Raw genomic sequence first — 23,674 nt, forward strand, 5'->3', positions numbered from 1 at the left:
TCACGTGACATCGCGTCACCACAACACGTCACGTCTTACGTCATGTCGGGCGAATCGCCCTTTTCTTGCTGGTTTCGCTCTTTCTCCTTTCCCGAGCTACAAAAAGCGTTCATCATGTCCATCATTTTGATCATTTGTCAGACTCGCTCCTGTTCTTCCCCTCTATAGTAGGATCAAAATATTGTTACAGCTGTGGAAATTCGCAGAACTCCATAAAGGTTCCTTAGATCAGTTAGATCGATAAGTCTGTGTTCAGTTAGATTTCCCCACCGTTGTTTGATGGAAATTATTCGTGTTCACCGGGCTGTGACCCTTTGAGATAGTGTTTTTCTTTTTCTATCGTTATTTTGAACCAACATATCTCGCCCACCATTACAACAAACCACAACGCCAACAACACAACCACCACCAACTACGCCACAACACCAACCATGCTATGATCACCTCAACAAAACCACCACCATTTAACCAGCTTTGCCAATACGCCAGCTTGCAAACGCCAGCCTCCACAGACCACGCTACGACCCTTTCCGCGTTCAAAAGGGGTCCAAGAACGTGGGCATAAAAGAACGAGGAAAAGAAACCTCCAATGGTGCGTGTGGGTTTCTCCCGCCTTTTTTTTTTTAATCCGAGGCTGGTGTGACGAGAAGGGCAAGGCGGATCGCTCGCGATTGGTGGATGCAAGGAGTGAGGCGGTCGGAGTTGAGAAACGCCCCTTTCGAGAAACTTCTCGAAAAGACCAGAAGGAGGGTGGAGCCAAAAACAGGGAGGGGCGAATAGCGGAGCCCCGAGTTATATAAGGCCGCACGAGACGCGAGGCCTTGTCTTTCGTTTGGTGGTCGTCAAGTCTTTGGTGGTCTTTGGTGGTTTCACCGTCAGGTGGTTCATCGCTCTCCTGGCTCTTGGTCCTGTGGTTCATGCGCTCTTGGTCCTGTGGAGCGACCTGTTCGTTGGAGGCGTGGGACGGTAGAAAGTCCGGGCGACGCACTGGAGACGTGGACTGGAGGCGCAGCTCTGCCGGCTGGGTGGCACGAACCTGCGCGTCCATGCCAGGAGCGCCAGAGGGAGCTCGCCGGCCACGCGAGAGGCCCGGGATCAGGCACGGCCACGCTAGCTGCCGTGGGGACGGGGCGACGTGACTCGCCGACTACCGAGGGAGGCAGGTAACCTGCCACGGTCTCGCGGGACCCGTTCGGTCCTCCAGGTCCCGCGTTATAAAGGTCCACGAACCCTGTCTGCCACTCCCGTCTTTGGGGGTGGCCATTCCTTTGGTTTTGAGTGAATGTTGGTGGCGCCGTGTCCGACAAGTTAGAACTGAGTAAGTGACTAAGTAATAATCATATTCGGTTGTATTGCTTTTGCTTCTCGCCTGAATATTGCATAACTGCCTTGGCTGTATATATGTGTGCTTGTAATAAATGTGCTTTGTTTGAATGTATCCCGTTCGTAGCCTCCTCTTTCCCCTATTGAAAATGCCATCTTGCCTCGTGGAATAATTAGTTGGGTTTTGAAATACCCGTTAAATAGAATCGGATCTGGCGAGGTCGGCGATAATACCCGCTCGGTTATCACTGCGGAACGGAACGGACCGCTTAAGCGGTTCGTGTCCCAAGTCGACCTGCGTCGAGGTACGGTCGTCCGGTCGACTCCCCGCGCAGGTACTTAGGTATATCGAGTTCGGCGAGTGACCCTATCTTGCGCGGGTAGACAATTGGCACAGCCGTGGTGAGGTTGAAGACCCACCCATGACAGGGTTCCGGCGTTAGCTCCGGAAAGTCACGACTGAATTGTCCGTCCGGTGGGCGACGCGGTTGCTATTAGTGGAAAGCGGCCGATCGCACGCCGGCGGGCGCGAATTCGTAACAATATAAAATAAACAGCCTAATCTCAAAAAAAATGCAAGAAAACGTTTTATCATGTTTTTCTGTAGTACTTGGTCCAGAGAACAACATATCAAAAGTTGGCCGAAATCGGACCATCAGAAAGGGTCAAACTTTGACGTTAAAAAAAGATGGGTGCCACTATTAAAAAGTGCCTCATTTCTTCTCATATCCCATCATAGCTGTTTTTACACATATAAGTGTAAAAATAAATAGTTTAAAACTGTTCAAACCAGTATCTCAGTGAATTCGCCATTCTATATTGGACATTGCATACCCATGTTGACGTCATGACGTGACTTTTTATTATTTCACAATTATGTGGCAAATTGATGATGATGAAGATTTTAGATGGTATTACTGAAGGCATGTAAGTTCATTACTTCTTCCTGATCAAGCACCTATAGTTACAGTGCTGCCATCTACAAACATCTTCAGAATATTAAGACAAAGGATTCCAATCAGCTTCAGATTTTTCCAAATTTCACTTCCATCAAAATGTTGAATTATGATATAGAAAATAACAATATGTTTCGAAACTAAAGAAGATCACACAGGTAAGATTTTAAAAACTTTCAATGGCCATTTTTCCCATTAGACAGTCATTCAGTTTGACTTCAATTAACACTGGTGAGGCCATGTGCATTTCTTGTGTAGGCGTACATGGTGTAAACTATATGTAGGGCAGAGACCATTAATGAAGTACGAACTTTCGCCATATCCACCCTCCTTGTTCGAAGCGAAACATCAACTACGGAAACCAGACAAACCTGCGCTTCTCGAGGCTATACGGAAACATGCTGCGTCCATGGATGATGCTGTCCTTCAGTCTATTCCCAAGACAGATCACTACGTCTTAGATGGAGGTTCCCTTCTACATCGCTTGAAATGGACAGAAGGAAGTACCTACAGTTCAATTGCCGATGATTATGCATCTTTTACAGTGGAACTGTATGGAAAAGCCACTGTAGTATTCGATGGATATGAGGGACCAAGCACAAAGGACAACACCCACCAGCGACGGAAGACAACAACTGTGAGAAATGCTGTCAACATTACAGAGACAACTAAATTTGTGGGGAAGAAGGATGATTTCCTTTCCAATGAAAATAACAAAAAGTCACTTATTGATATGATATCAGCATGCCTGAAGCAAAAAGGCTGCCATGTTGTCCAGGCAGAGGGGGATGCAGATGTGGATCTAGTGAAAGCAGCTGTCACAATGTCCACTTTCAAATCAACTACGCTTATCGGAGAAGATACAGATCTTCAAATATTGCTTCTCTATCATGGGAAAATGGATAGTAAAGAACTTTACTTTCGGTCAGACAAAGGGAAACCGAATGTCTACAATAGAAAGGTTTTGAAGCAGTTACTCGGAGATGATGTTTGTACTGATTTGTTGTTTGCCCATGCCTTTACTGGATGTGATACTACTTCTAGAATCTTTGGGGTTGGGAAAAAAATCAGTGTTCCAAAAACTCATCAAAGGTGATTCTGTCTTGCATTCCTGTTCAAAGATTTTCTGTGCTCCAAATACGGATCAAGATGCTGTAGAAAGTGCTGACTGCAAGGTAATGGTGTCATTGTTTAATGGGAAAAGTCTTGACTTCCTTGGCTTCCTTGGTAGAAAAATGACTTCCTTGGTACCAACTACCCGGGTATTATTTCAAAGAAATCGAACACATGGTCTCCATGGCTGTTGTTTTTGTGTGTATAAGACTGCGCCTTAGTAGCCTGGTGTTGGCGCAGTGGTTAGGGCAGCGGCTTGGGATCCAAAAGGTCCTGAGTTCAAGCCCCGTTGGGCCACTGAATTAATACACCAGGGGGTTGACTCAGCCTGTCATCCTTCCGAGGTCGGCGAAGTGAGTTACAGTGTACTGGGCCGGTGTATACCCCGGGTAAAATAGGTGTACCATATCCCTGTGTTGTAAGAGGCGACCAGGGTTGCGTCAGGAAGGGCATCCGGCATAAAACATGTGCCAAATCACTATGCGGATCATACGGATGATCCGCTGTGGCGACCCCTAATGGGAGCAGCCGAAAGAAGAAGAAGAAGAAGATTGCGCCTTAGTAAAAGGTAAGGTTGTGGCATCACGATCTTGGCATCATCATTGAATTTATGATGGCATCTGGTCATCAAACAGGATGAAAACTATTTTTGTGAACATGTTTTCATAAATTTGGAAGTTACCATGAAATCACATAAAATTACATCATGACGTCATTCATGACGTCATGACACAATGAATGACGTCATGATGCGACTTTGGGACACTCCCAGCAACCTCACATGTTTTGGTACTTATAAGGTAATAAGTTTTATCGTTAATTGTCACTGTTAAAGTGGTTGAGAACTGTTTGTTTCAAAGGTATGTATAGATATTAGGTATTTTTGCTCTAATGGCGGCCATCTTTTTTGACGTCATATTTACACCCTTTCTGATGGTCCAATTTTGGCCAACTTTTGATATGTTGTTCTCTGGGCCAAACACTACTGAAAAACACCATAAAACGTTTTCTTGTAATTTTTTTTAGAGTTAGTCAGCGTATTGACCCCACTACTATTATCGGCCTACTGTGTCTGTCTCAAGCGACTGCTCGAGACGATCACCCATTTAAATGCTTTGTTTCGTGCACTCAGACGCCCGAAAGCCCCTGTCATCCAATCATCGTGCTTAGCTGTTTATAAGATAAGCTCCGGTTCAGCGGTTCTTTTCACCAAGTGTAACGTGAGTGCACTGCAATGCACCATGTTAATTGAAAACGAGAACAATTTACCGAGTTATCGCGAGATCGCAAACCTCGCGGTTTTTCCACGATTCCCAGGATGCAATGCGCTCTTTCTTTTTTTCCTGGTCGGGACGCCATCATGGGTGAGTGCTCGCTGCACGGAACGTGTTTGTTACAATCGGATTCCATCCGCCGCTATTTAGTTCGTCAGTACCTCGGCGGGAATGATGAAGGAATAGAGGTTTATCGGCTTTGTTTCAGGTTCTGTTTGGATTGTTTTTATATTTTTGATGCTTGTGTTGGATGATACGTTCTTATCCAACATGGCTGGCGGGGCCTTTCATCCTTTCCTTGTATTTCCTTCGGATGTTTTAAATGGTGTTTTCTCGTTCATGTGTCACGAAACATACAAGTTAAATAAATAAATACTGGAGTTATCGTCGAGCGTTTGGGAGGATTCGTTGGCCTCTCCCGTTGCCGGTCACGTATCCGGTCGGCCTGGCTCGCACTATGAATGATGTTAGGCCATGATGGCCGAGTCCCGGCGTAATGATGATTCTTCATACCTTTCCGACTCACCGTGTGGATTATCGTTCACCTTGGAGAACTGAACGCCGCTGAGCCGTATCATTATCCATCCACCCGAAACTATCTTATTTTTGGTGGTTGAGGGTTGTGGAAAAGATCGTACATGAACCGCATTCGGTCAAAGATCGTTTACTTGGGATTCCAAGAACATCGGTGATTGGAGACCGAACACGTGGGGCGTGCAGTTAGCTCACCCGTTGAATGGCGGACCAATCGAACTTTTCTTGCTGCCGATTAAATCTCAGCAGGCCGAGGCTGGTATATAGTACAGCAGTTATGTGAACTATTTGGTGGAATTGTGCTTTTGAGGATAGAAGCATGAAATTTGGTACACAGTTAGTAGTCGGCAGTCCAAGCCCAGGAAATGTGCCGAAAAAAAACTTTTGATCGCATTTTTTGTTCAAAGCTGGCAACCTTGCTGGAAAGTATCACTATGGTCCAGGCATTCAGAATCACCCGGTTGCCAAAATGGCATTTGACCTTGGAGGTCAAAAGTGAAAAGGTCATATATGGTCAAAAATTGTGTTTTCCCTCTTTTATGTTGTACTTTCAAATAATGTTAGGTCTGGCATGAAATATTGAGGCATTTATGAAATACAAGGGTTTTAAAATTCCATATTAATAGGTAAATGTGAAGAAATCTTTGAATAATATGGAATAGGCAAAGCCTTGTATTTCCCAGTAGAACGCCTTGGATGAACGAAGAATTCTTCTTGCATTCGCTTCTGACTTTACATGAAACTTGTTCACAACTGTATGTATACTTGCCAACTATACTGTGGTACATGTAAGCACCTCACAGCTGATGATTTTGACGCAATTTCCGGTTACTTCGGCCTGGATTCGGGATCAGCGATCAAATAATGTAAATCACGATTAAAAAATATTTTTTGATGATGCGGGAGAAATCTTTATTAAAATTAACTTTTGGAAAAAAAATAATTGAATAAATAAATAAACGATCACTTCTGGTCAAGAATAAAAGGAATTAAAAGTTCCAGAAAGAGTTTCAAAATCACTCCCGGTAATGTAAAAAACAAAATAAACACTTCCTGTCATGAAAAAAATCACTTTCGGAAGTATAAAATTAACTTTGGGAAAAAAATAATTGAATAAATAAATAAACACTTCTGGTCATGATCTCCCGGCATGCATCATTCCCCATGAAAAAAACCTGAAACCAAAAAAAATAAAAACAATGTCACCCGCAGGGTGACCCGTATCTTGCCAAAAGGTGACCACGTGTGACTTTTTAAGGTCACGCTGAGGTGAACAGAGCTGCTATCCACCAGGAGCGACTCCTTGAGGAATATCTGCCTACGAGAGATTCCGATGAGAATCGTTCTACAGAGTAACCATGAAAAATATGCGTTTGCCTCATAACGTCACCAAATGACGTCATAATGTCTCAAGCTTGACATATCTAGAAAACACTCATCGAGGTGTTCAATTTGAGGTACTACACGATATGGTTCCTAAAACTTGAAAATTTGACCTTGGGGTCAAATATGTTTGACCTCAGGCGTTAACCATGAAGGTCAAGGCCAATCGCCACCAAAAATTAATCAGCTGAGCACCAGACCATGAACTATATTCCCATGAAGTTTGAAGACTATCCAATCAAAATTACTCAAAAAATAAGGGTTTCTTCGACTCCCCTGATTTGCGACAAAGTGACCTTGACCTTTGACCTTGACCTTCAAAATTTTGTGCACTGAAAGGGACCTCTATAGGCCTCTGATATGCGAAGTTACAAAAATTTCCAATGATAACTGTGCTCTGCAGAATTTTTTATACGTGATTACAGACAAACAAACAAACAAAACAACAACAAAAAAAAAACATACAAGCTGACTAACATATCTTGCAAAAACTTCGTTTTGGCAAGATAAAAACGGAAGCAAAATGGTCATAGCCAATGACACGGATTCACAATTGCCATGGTATTGTGTTGTTTTTGTTGTTTCCTATTCTCTCATGTGCACGCGTTAAGTAATATTCACAAGATAGAAATAAAACCCAATCGTGTTTTCCAACTCACATACACAAACCATCTATCACTTCCTCCGACCTTCTCAATTACGAATCCATTTTCTTTTATCAAAACAAATAAATCATTTTAAACAGTTGTACAAAAATTGTCAAATCACTTGTCAAATCTGTCATCAGGCGAATATCATTTAAATTGCAGCTCAAACACTCTGTCTACACATGCAGCTTCACCCTCCACAATCTTTATCCCAGTCTTGGAAAAGCATCTTAAACTTCAGACTAATAAACATCCACTCTCTTAAACAACTTTTTGGTCAAAACAATAAAATATTTCCTTTTAAAATCCATAAATGAAAAATTAAATCATGAATTTACCTTGACTGAATCGATCAAAGTGTTATACTGGGTTGTTTGCCATTGCCTTCCCAGCACAAGATCAGGTAACCTCAACATTCGCAGACGAATAAAACAATATTTCAACGTCCATCCGAGGGAATCATCTATTATCTGTGAATTGCCCCACGTGCTAAACATCAAATCATTAAAATCATTCCAAATCACATTTCTACATTTAAATCACATACAGTATATCCACATTCACAATTGTTATTTCACAATTTATTCAAAATCCCGATGGTTGTAAAATAAAACTTCAACACTTTTTCCTTAAATGGACCTCACTTTAAACAGATTCAGTCGAGAGGGTGCGCCACAAACACCAAGGAACAAGGAACAGGAAGTTCTCTCCACATCCGGTGGGAAGAAAAAGGAAAAAACTCTGACAGGCAAAACCCACAGTTTGCATTACTCTGTCATGGCTTCAACACATACACTAAACAGCATTGCATCTCATAGACTCGCGTGTGATCACGTGACAAATACCAATCACATTTCTATCTCATCCTCTTGAATCTGCATATGAATCGAATTTCACAACTAAAGCAAAGGCTCGAACAAAGACTCAGTGTAACGATATGCCACCCCCCCACAGATCGAGTGGGGGGGGGGGGGTCTCACACAGTGGAGTTTGCGACCTTCGCGTGGAAATACAACGCCAAGAAAGTATAACATGCCATTTCAAACAGACCCACAGCTCAACTCAGCACGAGTTAAAATATCGTCAAAAGCCTAACAGGACACCTTTCATTGCAGTGAATATTGGACTCGCACAAGTTTCATTTTTTACTCTCAGTAACACATGCATCTCAATGCAAATCACCAACCATGCTCCCAGCTGGTTAATCGTCTCCTGCACTCAACAAAACGTTTCGTGCAAATCATTGCATTTACAAAACGGTAAAACCTCCACACAATTTAATATAACAACCTCACTGCCAACAAACTTCCAGTGAGTTCAATGAATAAAAAGTAACTCATAACTCTTACAAACAGGTAACTTATAATATTTATCTACTTTAACCCTATCTCGGCATCTCAGCAGTGTCCTCGGCCATCTCTCTCATAGCCGGTCCGTATCAATGCAAACATGTGGCATGTCGCTTCATCATCCCCATTTAATTATGCATCTGGCTCCTTAACGAGCCTCTTCTTGTCACTGACTCCTCTTCTTCTCCAGCACTTTTCTAAAACAACTACAGTACTTATCGTTTACTTTAAAATGGACTCCCTCCGCCGGATCCTCTTCTTTCTCTCAATAAAATTATCTGACAATGAACTTTTCTTTGTTCGAAATGCGTTACCTGCTGAGAGCGCTCTCCCTTACCTTCGCTCAAGCACTTGTCGTTCCTCCAGGCACTGCCTCCGGCAGATTAAGCACCTCCGGTCACGAGCACCGCACCAATGTCGGTTCGAATCCGAGTCACGGCACCAACTGACGTGAATTTTTTAAACCCACCTTATTGTGATCGTTGTCCTCCTGAAGGATTCTAACTGGCCGATTGTGGAATCCTATTTGACTTCAGACAGAGTTTAACGTTTGTCCGATTTGATTATAAAATCCTACAAAAACCCTATCGACACTGATAAAACTGATGTCCACACAAGTCCTTCCTTGTGAAACAATTTATTTTCTAATTATACACCAGACACTTCTCACCCTTGTACAATGAACTTAAGAATCCCCATTTGTTGCAATATTATTTGGTTCTATTTCATTTATTCTTACTTTAGTTAACAGTTAGACCAACCCGATTCAATTCACTTCGACATTCCATCAGAGTTTTATTCTAACTTGGTACTTGGTCAGTTCCAAGGAGTACAAGCCACTGAGAAACTATACTTCCTCACGTGCTTGCACTGAGAACAATGTGCCTTTCAAAACATTTTATACTTCCATGAGAGAGAGGAAAACAGACTGCTGTCTGTTTTTGTGCAAATGGCTGCCAGATTCGTAACAGTATAAGTCACCAACTTTAATTTCTTTGCAGGTAAGTGATGGCTGAGTGTCAATCTCCAAGACAAGATCAACTGTGTGTGTTATGCACCAAGGATATCACATATGATGCTGAATGTAATATTGTTACCCTTGGCAAGAAAGGGAGCGATGGCATCAACCGTGCAAGTGAGGAACGGGGAAGCAGTCTGCAGACCCAAGAAGGACAACGTGTACATAAGGCATGCAGAAAAAATTGGTGTAATCCACATTACATCAAAACTCACAGGCATGTAGGACAAGCTGATGCTTCTGTACCAGAATTCAAGCGACGATCACAATCAAAACCATTTGACTTCACAAAAGATTGCATCTTTTGCTGTCAGCAAGCCCATTGTGATGGTCGACGGAGGGGATATGATGTATTTCCTGTCAGGACATCAGTTTTTGAAAACACTATTAAAAGTGTTTGCAAAATACGGAATGATGTCTGGAGTGAGGAAGTGATGGGCAGGATATCCTATGCAAATGGCCTGCATGCTGAGGATGCAGTGTATCATAACCAATGCAGCATAAACTTTAGAACTGGGAGAAACATTCCAAAGAAGTTTGAACCATATGATTCACTCTCTGGTAAAAAGAAAAAAACTACAAAGAGGTTGCAAAGTTGAAGAAGACAGGTATGATGCCTTTCTACTTGTCACAAAATATCTCGAGGAAAGTGATGATGAACAAATAGCAATCATTGATCTAGTAAAGAAGATGGATGATAATTTGAAGCTGACTGGCTCAATGCAGGAGGCATATGGAGTGCAGTACATGAAACAAAAACTAAGAGACCATTTTGGTGATAAGGTTCTTTTCACAAATGATGTAGGCAAGAAAGCTATTGTTACATTTAGAACCACTGCTGCCTCCATTATGAATGACTACTACAAATCACCAAAGGGTGATAATGATGATGAAACCAGACACATCATTGAAACAGCAGCCAAACTGATGAAAAATGATATTAAGGCACTTGATCTATGTACTGAGTATCCAGTTGCTGATGATTTGACAAGAGAAAATGCAATGACATTTCTACCAGATAGCCTAGTCCAGTTTCTGCAAATCGTGGTAGCAGGAAAAAACACTGAGAAAAAAACAGGCCTCTTTGGGGCATGCTATTGTCCAAGCTGCAAGACCCAGAATGTAATTGTTCCTCTGCAATGGGGTTTAGCTACACAAAGTATACAGATGCATCACCAATTTGGCTCTAGGTTCCTTTTAGATTCCCTGCACCAGCATGGCTTCTGCAGCTCGTATAAGGAAATCCAAATGTTTGAGCGAAGTGCTTCTGTCACACAACACAATACAGCATTTGCATCTGAAGGTCAATTTGTTCAGTATGGGGCAGATAATGTAGATCTTGATATCCGAACACTTGATGGACTTGGTACATTCCATGGGATGGGGATGATTGCCACATAAACACCAGGGAAAACAATCTCTTGCATGGTCCCACGAAGAAATGTAAGTCACAATGAAATTATCATGGCAGGCCTGATAAAGATACATCAGTACAATTATCCCAAGGGCCAGGAAAAACGATGTTTCCATGAGCTTGCCTATCTTCAATCCATGAACCAGGTACCAGTTCAGAAACCTCAGATAGATATCCTATGGACACTTACACCGTTTCTGCAATGGCCATGTCCAGGCTGGTCTGGATTTATGCAGATGGTACATAAGGGAACCCATCCTGGGAAGGCAACGGTGGTATTCCTGCCTATGATTGACCTTGACCCAATGGATATGACATGCATCTACTCCACTATGCTATTTCTGGCTGAGTAAGCACAACAAAACAAAGTTACCCCTGTAATAACATTTGACCAACCACTATGGTGGAAGGGCCAAACTATCATCACCAATGAACCATGTGATAGCAGCCTAAAGTCAGTTGTGTTGAGAATAGGGGGACTACACACAGAAATGAGTTGCCTGGGATGCATAGGCCATTTCATGGAAAACTCTGGTTTGTCTGAAGCACTGGAAGTGGTATATGGTAGCTCTTTAGTGACACACATGCTCAGTGGCAAGGCACTTGCCAGAGCTCATAGAGGTCATTTTATTTCCTTGTTGATGCAGCCCTAAACATTGTCTTGCTTGCTGAAGCATTGAAGCTTCCACTGCCAAATCTACCAAGCACAGGTGCCACCAATGAAAGCTTTGAAATCCAGGATGATGACAAAGGCCAGATAGATGAAGGGCTCTTCCATGACCAGGAAGCTGATGATAGTTTTGATGATACAGAAAACAACACTTCAGACAACTTTGACAGTGATGGAGGTGTTGCAGACAACTTGCTCGTGAAAGTAAAAGAAATGTTTGAGAAGTTGCTTGTAGATCCAGATGTTGCCATAGATTATGAAACCACAACAGCAATATTGGACATCAGTGCAAAATTGGAGCAAGAGAAGCAAAGAGAAGAAATGAGATAAGCCGTACAAGCAGCTTATGGTTGCAGTACATGAAAATGATAGATATCCTAAAGCGTTTCCTTAGTACTGAGAGAACTGGCAACTGGAACCTCCACCTTGCTACTGTACAAGAGATGTTGCCATATTTTGCTGCTGCTGGACTTGAGTATAACTCAAGTAGACTTGAGACTCATGTAGACTTGAGTATAACTAAAGCACGCAGAGAAGAGGAAGAGACCCATAAACGATAGTGCAGATGCCTCTAAGAAGTTCACCCATCAGAGTTTTGGAGAGCCAAGTACTGACATTGAAACGCTTCTGTGCAAACCTGTGCTCAAATTGCAGGACGAGCGACTACTTGCCAAATGGAGTGCAGGAGACCTAATTGCACAAGGCGCCCCAGTACCATGTGCAGTGCCTGGTCTCCTTGTACAATAGAGCAGGAGAAACAAAAACATCTGAAGAGTCTAATGTGGACACACTGAACCATGGCATTGTCTTTGCTTGACTGGTAGCCTATATTTAAGATGATCAGGATGCACCCATCTTCAAACTCACAGACCTGGCAAATCTGTATAGCACCAGACTGAAACAACTTGGGACTGAAGTAATAGGGCACATTCACTCTACCAAGCTCAAAGACAGAACATTGGGTTACTTTCTGGACATGGAAGCTCACAAGCAAGGTTGAGATGTGGTCCTCATTTCCAATGAAGACATTGGATCTGCATTGAGCAAGGCATGTGAGCATGATACTGTTTGTCTCACCAGGGCTGCTAACATAGTGAGGAGAGACATGTTCAAAATGAGAAACAGTTAAGTGGTTCATTTGGAACCAATTGTCAGGAAGATCCTGTTCCAGTTTCTCTTGCCACTAGTTGCTATGGTGTTGAATGGACCAAACATCAAATCACAGTCAAGTTCATCAGCAATGCCCTCAACCAGTTCTCACCATTTCGCAGCTACTGATGCATAACAGTTTGGTAGGACATCGGAATAATAAGGCTACAAGTAAAACCAGGAACAGCCAAGAACAGGGAACACTTCTGCCTATCTACCTCGGTGTGATGGTCCACACGAAAACTCGCAAGCGTAAACTTGTGGATAATCTGTACGAGCATCTCATATGACCATCTGCTGGACATCTCAACTGAGCTAAGCAACAAGATCTGTCATCACTACAGGATGGAGAAAGCTGTCTGTCCTGAGCTGAAAGGTGGTCTCTTCACAACTGCTGCAGTTGATAACATTGACCATAACCCCAACTCTACTAGTGTGCATGACTCATTCTATGGAACTGGGATCTCCCTGTTTCAACACCCAGACAAGAACTTCAGTGGAGTTGCTTGGGCTGTTGTCATGCATGCTGATACTGCTACCAAGGGGACGACGACACGCCTGCCCAAGAACTACACTAGTATCCCTCCTGCTGCTCCTGTCAGACAAGATCCACCTGTGCCGAAGCAAGAAGGTCCAAACAAAGCAGACGGTCAGCTTGTACCACAAGCCATGCAGTAGGAATATGGGTAAGTTTTTAAAGTAATAGATTTACTACAATTAATTCCCTTCACAATTTCCAAATCGGACACAAAACAACACACACGGCAAAATGTATGTATCTTGCGCTAAGACGGTTGCCTTCAAAAGTATCAGTGAGCAGGTTTCCACGAAAATGGCCACCACTTTTGTCACAGGGCAAATCTGCGATTACCCTCGAGTCAAAAATCTTGCTTAAGGTATATTCTAACAGTGTGCCAAATTTCATGCTTCCATCATCAAAGGCACAATTTACTGTATTTACATATCTGCAGTACTAGTAATCAAGCCCGACAAAGCCTGCTCATGTGCTTCAGCAGGTAATTAGGGATCAGGGAGGGAGTGAACGGTTATTTGGAAATGTTGATTGATCTTGTGCATGTGCACGTTTATTCTGGTTCATGCCCTTTTTAACTTCATTGCTTTATCCCTCAGTAAATACGTCGGTCTGATCCCTAAACACAAGTTCAAAATTTATTTGGAATTGTTTTCAACTATTTAACAAATTCTTGTTAAAACTGCTTAAGAAACGAGTTTCTGGATTAACATAGTTATGATTGAATCTGATCTCAACCAATAGGTTGAAATCCAGGGTTCAAATCCCATACAAAGTTGCTCATTGTCTTCTCATTTCCTTGCAATTCATGTTAATGTGCTTTGTCTGCAGATTGTCTTTGGCCTGCTTGTGATAATACTGCATATGAACTCAATTGTGAACCTTGTACTGCCGTAAATTATTACCTCCACGACTGAAGGCGGTCGGAGGTTATGTCTTCACCCCTGTTTGTGAGCAAGACTGCTCACCAATTCGGACAAACTTGGTGGATGTATTGACTTGGGTGTGTGAAAGGACAAATTGATTGATTCGATGTTGGTGAAGATCCGGATACGAGAATTTCTTAAGTTTTTTTTTTTTTTTTTTTTTTTCCCCCCCCCCCCCCAATTAAAAGATCAGACCAAATACAATATAGGATTAATGGAACTCCATAACCTGTATATAAATAGGTGGATTAGGTAGGATTAAATGGCGTCTAACAGGTTGTGCTTCAGGATGGATAATTGTATAAGATAATTGTGCACCACTTGCTTAACTCCCGAGAGAATTGTAGGATTGAAACTATTCAGAAAGAATTTCCACAAACGGGAGAAGAGTTGAGGGAGAGCCTGGATTTTGGAAGTGTAACCACAAGGTGGATAATTAATTAAAAGAATGTGCCTCCTATTGTTTCTGAGAAGGGGCTGAGAGGGGAAAGGGAGCAAAGCTGAAGTGGAGGCAGAAAAACAGGTCGTTGACTTATCCATGGTGTGGGTTCACCAGACTTGTCCTTTGGCTTCATTACAGTAGATTGCAATAATGTTGAGTTTTAAATTCCACAAAATTCAGGCAAGATGGATGATGCTGCAGTGCCAGCCCATAGGGGAGAGCTGTACTGTTTTGAGCTGTGGATAAAGTATTCCAAGAGATAGACTGCTTTAATCAGAATTTTGGGTAAGGATGGTTTGACAGGCCTACTTTTTGTAAAAAAGGGTGCTGAATCCAAAAAAGCAGTCTTATTGACCCTACTCAAGATAAAATGACCATTTTAACCCTTTTTTGCCCATATATAACCATATTCGGTCAAATTATTTTGGGTAGGTGGGTTTAATCAGAATTTTGGGTAAGAATGATTTGACAAGCTTATTTTAGGTAAAAGAGTGTGCCGATTCCAAAAAAAGCAGTCTTGTTGACCTCGCTCAAGACACAATGACCATTTTAACCCTTTCCGGTCAAATTATGATGATATTTGGTCAATTTCTATTGGTCCGCGTTTGGATGTTCTGAGGGTGTGCACATCGTTTGAATTGTATCACATAATATTAGGTTCTGTTCATGATAATCATGACATATAAATATATAATGACAAGTAACCAATTGGCCAATCGCTTTGTTCAGTTTTTGGCCACCAGTGGTCAAAAGTTTGAAATTCCATGTTGGGGCATATCGCATGTTTGCAGTCTTTTCGAGCAGTGTGCAAAATCAACAATGATGTTAAGACTAATTGTTTTAATCTGTGTTTTAATTTTCTGTTTGCAGGTGGCAGCACCTCCTTGAGTGGCTCAGATGATATAACATGTGCTTTAGGCCTACATCTTACTGTGCAGCTGACAAGACAGTTCATGTTTATGGGACATGCTCCGTGAGGAACTACCCAGGAAGTTAATCCTCATCATGGCTGATGGTGGAGAGGTGCCGTTGCAGTGTGTGCTGCATGTGGGTGATACAGAGCATGATGGTGATGCAGTGACTCCTTTTACTAAACAGACATGGGAAACAGCAGGCGACATCGCTCAATCCAGAATTCAATATCAGAAGAGATCAAAGTACCTCGTTATATGTGAATCCATTAACTTTGAAGCTGAACCACTGCCTCATTATGGTTTTCATAGTGACTGTTACAGCAAATTCACGGCTTATCAGACACAGTCAAAAGAAAAGAAAATATTTTCTGATGAACTTTTTACTGTTGAAAAACGCTCTATGATGGAACAGCCCCCAGTGGCAACTACCTCAACTACTGGTGTGCTGAATTAAAAATTGTATTTCCTGCAATGGTCTGGACCGTAAGCATTTCCCCAGTGGTTTTGAAACACTATCTCCATGTGAAACTATACAAGCACAGGACAGTATTTTAAATGCTGCAAGGCAACTGAACGACAAAGATTTCCTTCGTGAATATGAGCACATTGACTTCATAGCCAAGTAAGTCAATTACCACAATACATGCAGAGCAAGGTATATTGCTAAAGGTACCAAGGTTCAAATAAAATAAAAAGGTTCAACGTACGCACAGAGACGAGAATCTGCTTTCTTAAGAATAATTTCATATACAGACTCCGAAATATTTCTGAAAGAAATTTCAAAGAAATTGGTTGATGTCAATCAAACCTACATTGAATTTCTCAAAGAAGAGGAGGGGAGGGAAGACCCTACCTCTGGACCTCTGAACCAAATTTTGTCCAAAATCAAAGCACATTATGGCAGCAAGCTTCAGGTTGATCAAGAAAGTAAAAAACAAGGGACCTATCTCTATCACAAAGGATGCTATGGACAATGAAATAAAGAATGTGGCTTTGTTCCTGAGGGGGAAGATCCAGAATCTCCGAGAGAATAAACTCCCAAATCCAATCACAATAGAAGCAATCCATGATGGTCAGTGTACAAATATACCTACTGAAATATCAGTTCTATAGGATTCTGTACACCGGCTCAAAAGATGACGCCAGTGAGAGAGTGGAGCGGTATATTGAATCATCAGCTGAGGATGATATCTACAAAACTACTAATGGAACAGTGAAGCCATCGAAACACATGCTGCTGGGCATGGGTTTGAAGAGTATTACTGGCTCCAGGAAGGTTCAGGAAATTATTAATCACTTCGGCCATTGTATAGGATATCATACTGCAGAAGAATATGAGACCCAAATTCCCACTGACATTGAGAAGAACCGAGTTCTTCCTGATGGCCTACAAGCAAGCAAAGGACTAAGCACAAACACAGCTTCGGACAACTATGATGAATCAATGTATCATGACACACAGGGCATCTGTGTCCAATATGAAGTTACAATTATATCAACAGCAACAATGAAAACATCTTCTACAAGCTCGGAATCAATCACAGTAGCAAGCTCATCAACTACAGAGAATACACTTCCTATTCCTATGAACAAACGAAGCAAGAGAAGTCTTGAAATATTAAATCCAGAACTCGAACCAGTGAGAAAGAAAATTAAGATATCAAATTTTTCCTTTGATATACAAACAATGGACAAGCCTGTAAACTACAAGGCTTGTGTTGCTAGAGATGTTGCATGGACGATATCTTGCAAAACAAACACACAAACACCAATGTGGTCTGGCTGGAACGCCACAGTAACCAAAGATGATTTACCGGCTCAGAAGATAGGCTATTTGGCAAACATCGGAGCACCTCCTACACGGCTTGATGTAGTTAATGAAACGATGAAATGAAACGTTACCCTGGCTGAAGAGTGTGAGGAAGATTGCATTGCGACGATCTATGACTTGGCTATAGCCAAGCCAGCTTCCCAGTTGCAGGACACTGTGCGACCAAAGTATGACAATGTCTTTGTTTGTTTTGGTGCCTTCCATATTATGTTCCGCTATCTGTCAGCACTGGGGTATCTGGTAGATGGGTCAGGTGCAGCCCATATTTTAATGGAAAGTGTTGCCCTCACCAAGGGTTCCCTCAATGCCTTTCTGTCAGGAAAACACTATAATCAGGCCAGAAAAATGCATGTGTTCCTCGCAACTGCTATGCGGAGCAAGCATATAGATTTGTTCTTGCAACTGAAAGAGACAAATGAGAGCTATGGACGTTTGGTTGAAGCCCTGAAGGCTGTTCAAGCATCACCATCCCCTGAACGGATGAAAGATTTGGAGGAGGCAGGTGGATACAAGGCATTCATGATGATTTATGAAAGTTTCTGTGATGATACTAGAGCTGGAAAACATGGTGTTAATGCAAAGTTCTGGAGAAACTACATTGACATGGTTGACATCTACATGCTGTTCAGTGGAGCTGTGCGAACAAATGATGTGAATCTTTTCATCTTCTTACTTGGGAAAATGATAGACATTTACTTTGCTGCAAATCGTCGCAATTATGCACGTTACATGTGCTTATACTATCTCAGACTGTTGAAAGATATGTGTGTTCACTCTATGGTCAGGGAGCATTATCATCCGTGAATGACGCCAGGTTGAAAATCTTCCTACAAAAATACAAACTGACAGATCCAGACAGTCCATTGGAGAAAATAAAGGGACTTGATGCAGGCATGCTCCCACCCTGCAAAAATGTTCTGATACAAAAATTGGCACGGTGCAATTTCGTGGCATACCTCTGGAAGCACGCACATCTAAGAGATCCACGAGAGAACATTCAACCCACAGATCCTGGTTTACCGGCAGTCAGATGCCAACTATTCTTTCTAAAACCATGGAACCAGAAGATGTCACAGATGGAGATGAGGATGATGATGATGATGATGATGATGACGATGATTGTATTATTGATGATGATTCAGAGGATGAAGAAGACAGTGATGATGATGATAATGGAAATGACTAATTGAATGTGGTAAATGGAAAACCTGCAAATATCAATATTTGAAATATTGATATTTCCCAGAACAATATTCAACACTGGGGCCTATTCATATTTGGCCAAAAACTGGACAAAAATAGTTATTTTGTCTTGCATCGGGTCAATAAGACTGCTTTTTTGGTAATCAGCACCCTCTTTTACCTAAAATAGGCTTGTCAAATCATCTTTACCTAAAGTTCTGATTAAACCCACTATTTGACGGAATGAGGGAATATTTGGCCAAAAAGGGTTAATATTGTCATTTTGTCTTGATTGAGGTCAATAAGACGGTTTTATTTGGAATCAGCACCCTTTTTACATAAAGTAGGCTTGTCAAATCAGCCTTACCTAAAATTCTGATTAAACCCACCTACCCAACGTAATTTGACCAAATATGGTCATATTTGGTCAAAAAGGGGTTAAAATGTTCATTTTGTCTTGAGTTGGGTCAATAAGACTGCTTTTTTTGGGATTCAGCACCCTTTTTTACATGGAGTAGGCCTATCAAACCGTCCTTACCCAAAATTCTGATTAAAGCCATCTATCTCCGAGGGTAAAGGCTTTGTAAGGTGTGAGTCGTTATGATTCATCAGGGAATGACGCAGGGTGCCTCGTCTCCAGCTGGCTTTGGAGGTCAGCTTTTTTCAGCTGAGAACAGGTTGTGGTTTATGGTCAAGCCATGAGGTTCAAGAGATTTGACCTCTTCCAGTGGCAAACCATGGAAATAGTTTATTATAATATTCTTTTTTTTAAAAGTCAAAATGTCATAAAAAAAGGATTATAACTGATGTAATGGCAGAAGTTTAATGTAAAACCAGTCGTTTTTTTGTTGTTAACTGAAGGGTAAATTTGCACGATGTTTATTCCCAGGTATCTCACGTGCCAATTGGCACAAGAGAAGAAAGCCTTATCGAAAGAAGCGCAAATACGAGTTGGGTCGTCCACCAGCAAACACCAAGGCAAGGTCTTGCGATCCTGTTTTTTGTGTGGAGGGTGTCATTTCTGTGTGGGGACTGCTGTCCTGGCACTCGTTCCCTGTATCTTTTTGGGATGAACTGCAAGTTTGCCTGGCGGAATGATGAAGCTTGTTTGATGCAGAGCTTGGTAGAGAGGCATTTTGTCTCTACCTGGTAGTGTTGCTTATGTCATAGTTACTCTGACCGTGGCTGTTCAAAACTGGTTGTGATCTGCACTTAGATTTTCTTTGCATAGCTTTATGAGGGTCTAATTTTTTTTCACCCCATCCTTCTGATTATCTTTTGCTTCCAGAGCTTTGTTCCAAGAGAATCTGTATAATACAAGTACGTGGGGGAACAAGAAGTTCTAAGCTTTGTGCCCTGACACTGGGATCTCTTGGGGCTCTGAAGGTGAGTTTGAATTGTCAATCCATTGTATTTGAGAGAGGGAGCCATATTGTTACGTTAAAATTTTAAATGTTTAGGTGGGTGGGAGTGGTTCATCCTCTATCCACTGTTTTCATCGTTGAAAGTCTGCGAATGATGCCAATGATGAGTATCTCAACCAGTTCTGCTACTGACTGCTGCTGCTGATACTTTTAATTCTGAGGCACTGGGGTTGGATGTTGTGATTGTTCATGCAGTAAACCCTTCAATATCGCAGGGGTTACGTTCTGGAAAATGCCACGATATTCACAACCACGATAGTTCAAACAAATTTTGGATGGTAATAAGGGGGTTAGGTTCCTGGGCTTCGAGAAAATAGAGAGGAAGGTGGGTGGCAGCCAAAATAAACTTATTATGCGGAACCGGGTTTTGGGATCTACGACGAGGGGGGAGTGCCTCGGTTCCTCACAGGCTACCGGACCTGAGGCGACTGAGCACGGAGAATTCCGTGCTCCAGCGGGTTGTCAATCAACTGTGAATGCCAATTAGTTGACCACCTGGCCCAGGGTCGTCCGTCCATTTTCCGTTCACATGGGGATCACGTGGTTTTCTTGCCAGGGGAACGCACCCTTGATGATGCACTTGTCTTCATTTCTTAATGCGACGCAGCCGAGCGAAACTGCCAGTGCACACCGGGCATAGACGATAGCCAATTAGTTGGGGAATTAAAATCTCCAAGGTGCTGACAGTGCTAGACCAACGAGGGAAAAAACATAGCTTGCCTTCTCTTCGTGCAAACGTCACGGGATTGGGGGGGCGGGGGGGGGGGGGTTGGCTTTATCGTCATCCAACTTATGCCGGCAGATGGGATGCTCTATTTAATGTCAATCCGAGGGATGGCACACATATTGATGAATCGTCTCGTCTGTGAAACATCGACGGGCAGTTTATAGCTTGGTCAGATTCAAACCCAGTTAGGATGGCCGAGAGATACGCACACACACCTCTCAGCCATCTAGTAAGCCCCAAATTCCTGACCATTCTTCACTTATTACCGTAATCTCTTAAATTGTTTCCCTTCGTCATCTGGCAATGTTTCTTTTATAAATGGTTCTGCAGGTCCTAAACAAGTGAATCTTCTTACTATAATTCGCCGTCTGTCTGTTTCAAGGTTCCACAAAAACGGCTGAACCGATCACAACCATTTTTTTGGTGTGTAATCCTGGGACCCCTTGGAGTAAAATAGGCATAAATATAATAACATGACCCCCTTGACGGCTCCCGTAGGGAGCGGGTGCTTCTACTAATATAAAATAAATGCACTCACCTCAACCAAGGTTATCCAAAACTTGCACTTTCTGAGTCAGATATCACTTTCCTCGACTTGTTTGCACTTGGTTCACCATGAGCAACAGTTTTCCTCTTGGGAGCCATGCTGAAAAATCATTAAGGGCAATAATAACCAAAAAAGGAATTCATTATGATTACACCGAACGCAGTTTTTATGCAGAGATAGGTACAGTACTGTATGCACTGCGTGTCTCAATGCACAGCACAGCAGGGTTGCTGATTTATAATTACATGTATAAAGTCAAAAGTGTTAAAAATAATCATTTCTCATCGTTTTACTCTTCAGCATTATTATTATTAACGGTGTACGATAAACACAAAAAGGCTCGTGGGAGATGACCTTAACAACTCGGCTCAAAAACCGCGATTGGTCGAAATGAAACCCCACAATAACTGAATCTGTGCATATGAGGTTGCCCGCGATTGGTCAAAACCTGCGATATTAAGTGTTTACTGAACATCATTGATGCCTAATGGAGGAAGCTAGAGAATGGGAAACTAGCATTGAGTATGGAATGTTCTGTTTTGAAACTTACTGGGTGTTCTGGTGCTTTATGTGAACGTTTTGACTCCAGAGAGGAGGTGCTGAACGGAATGCGATCAAAGAAAACCATGAGGAATGATGAGGAGGAACACCACAAGGCCTCATTTTGCTGAACCTGCAGTACATGGTTTACAGTGATGCATGGCTCAAACCGACAACGATCCAGACCAAATTGGCCATGCGGCATTGTGATCATGTCCTTAGTTTAAGTTGTGCTCCCCAAGGGCCGTATGTCCCCTTGGCCCCTTCCCCAATCCCTCATATTTACTAAAACGTTTTCCTCATAAATGACACGACTGATATGGACCAAATTTGGTACGATGCATTAGAATAGTAACATCTCATGGGGTTGTGCTCCTCATCCAGATCTGCTCCTACAAGAGGATGAAAAGGAGTGTTTAGCCTCAAATTCAGGTAATTTATTGAAAAATCTTCTCAGAAACCAACGACTTGATGAAGACCAAGTTCTTCATGAAACCTAAAGACCATGCCGTCAACATGAGTTGTGTTCCCGATGACCGTACCACTTCAGGAAAGGGGGGGGGCATGGCCCCTTCCCCTAATCCCTTATTTGCACCCTGCCTTTTGGGGAAATAACCGGCAGTACCACAGGGCTATTTTTGGTGGTCTTTGGTTATCTTTCAAATTAAAGGGTCAATGAATCACTTTTTTTGAGCAAATACTCCCCCATTACTCAACTTTGTACATAAAAGAATTTAAAAAAAAACTTTTTTACAAAATTTTACTGTTGGGTTTCCTGGTTTTCCCAGACCCGACACCTGGAAAGTTGTAATTTTTGACAAAGTTGGTATATTTTCTAAATAAAAGGATCATTGAATCCTTTTTTTTTTTCTTAGCAAATACTCAACTTTGTTGAGCGAAAAAAAATTATTTGCCTTTAATACAATAAAGGGTATTGATTCCATGGCTCTATCATTTCAATGCTCTGTACCACCCTCATCAGTTTCCAGTGAGAGGGTGTTCAGCACAGTTGGAAACATTTACAATGATAAAAGGAGCTCCCTCAGTCCTGAAAATGCAGAGAAGCTGGATTTTCTTCATGATGGTCTGTCACTGCTTGTGTGGCAGTTAGAGAATTGAGCACTGCTGGACTCTGCTAAAATCGGTTAAGTTCAATTTGCAACTATTTTTTATTTTATTTTTTACTATTTTTAAAATTTATATATGTTGAATCCTTTAAAATTTCTTGTGTGTGTTTTTATTTATTTGTTTGCTCATTCAGAGTACATTTTCAGTTGAATGTTGAAAATTCAATAAAATAGAGGTTTTGAAAATGGATTTGAAAACTTGGAATTTTTTTTTTGACAAAATATCGGCAATCGGTGGATTTTGACTTCAAACTTGGTGTCGGCATTTGACCCAAAAATGTGGCATCAGTCGGGCTCTAATTTTTTCACATAGTTCATAAAGTTTGAGTTCTTCAGTACACCTCAACATGTGTACCTTTAGTGGCACTTAGCACATCCAAGTGATAATTCATGTGTTGGCCATCCGATCGCATCACTCTGCTGATGGATTGGTTATCCTTGCACGAAGTGTTTCAATGGCATCACAATGGGAGACTGGAGGCCAGGGGACTGTCCCACCACGTCTAATCCATCAACCAGAGTTCTTGGTTCTAAAGGTTGCACTTTCTGCACATTATATGTGTGAAGATGCAATATTTTGTGAACAACCTTGTTTGTTTTTTTATATTATAATATCCCATAGGTTTGGATTAATTTGAAACAATTTATTTTT

The 23,674-nt window shown here is 41.9% G+C and overlaps 1 protein-coding gene across 7 annotated transcripts; it reads left to right on the forward strand.

Annotated features, from left to right (window-relative positions):
- The first annotated feature begins 4,617 nt into the window (after positions 1-4,617).
- Positions 4,618-23,212, forward strand: LOC147010773 (uncharacterized). Of its 7 annotated transcripts, none has more exons than XR_015052510.1 (5): positions 4,622-4,756; positions 9,581-13,516; positions 19,547-19,635; positions 19,946-20,043; positions 21,945-23,212. XR_015052510.1 is itself a non-coding variant. In XM_085860288.1 (4 exons), the coding sequence occupies exons 1-4, from the start codon at positions 4,716-4,718 to the stop codon at positions 21,990-21,992; spliced, it is 276 nt and encodes a 91-aa protein (XP_085716414.1). In that variant the 5' UTR covers positions 4,618-4,715; the 3' UTR covers positions 21,993-23,212. The 7 variants fall into 7 exon arrangements, 2 of the variants coding, with proteins under 2 accessions (XP_085716414.1, XP_085716415.1); XR_015052511.1 differs by lacking the exon at positions 9,581-13,516 and adding an exon at positions 15,601-16,266 and having other exon boundaries at positions 4,739-4,756; XM_085860288.1 differs by lacking the exon at positions 9,581-13,516 and having other exon boundaries at positions 4,618-4,756.
- Positions 23,213-23,674: the final 462 nt, after the last annotated feature.

The sequence above is a fragment of the Eptatretus burgeri genome, chromosome 16 (assembly GCF_056783735.1).
Source record: "Eptatretus burgeri isolate ZD-2024b chromosome 16, Ebu_testis_v1, whole genome shotgun sequence".
Lineage (NCBI taxonomy): Eukaryota > Metazoa > Chordata > Myxini > Myxiniformes > Myxinidae > Eptatretus > Eptatretus burgeri.

Coding starts and splice junctions, on each gene's coding strand:
- LOC147010773 (XM_085860288.1), top strand. CDS start 4,716: ATGCGCTCTTTCTTTTTTTCCTGGTCGGGACGCCATCATGG. Junction 4,757..19,546: donor TGGTCGGGACGCCATCATGG/GTGAGTGCTCGC, acceptor GTTTATTCCCAG/GTATCTCACGTGCCAATTGG. Junction 19,636..19,945: donor GTCCACCAGCAAACACCAAG/GCAAGGTCTTGC, acceptor TTTTGCTTCCAG/AGCTTTGTTCCAAGAGAATC.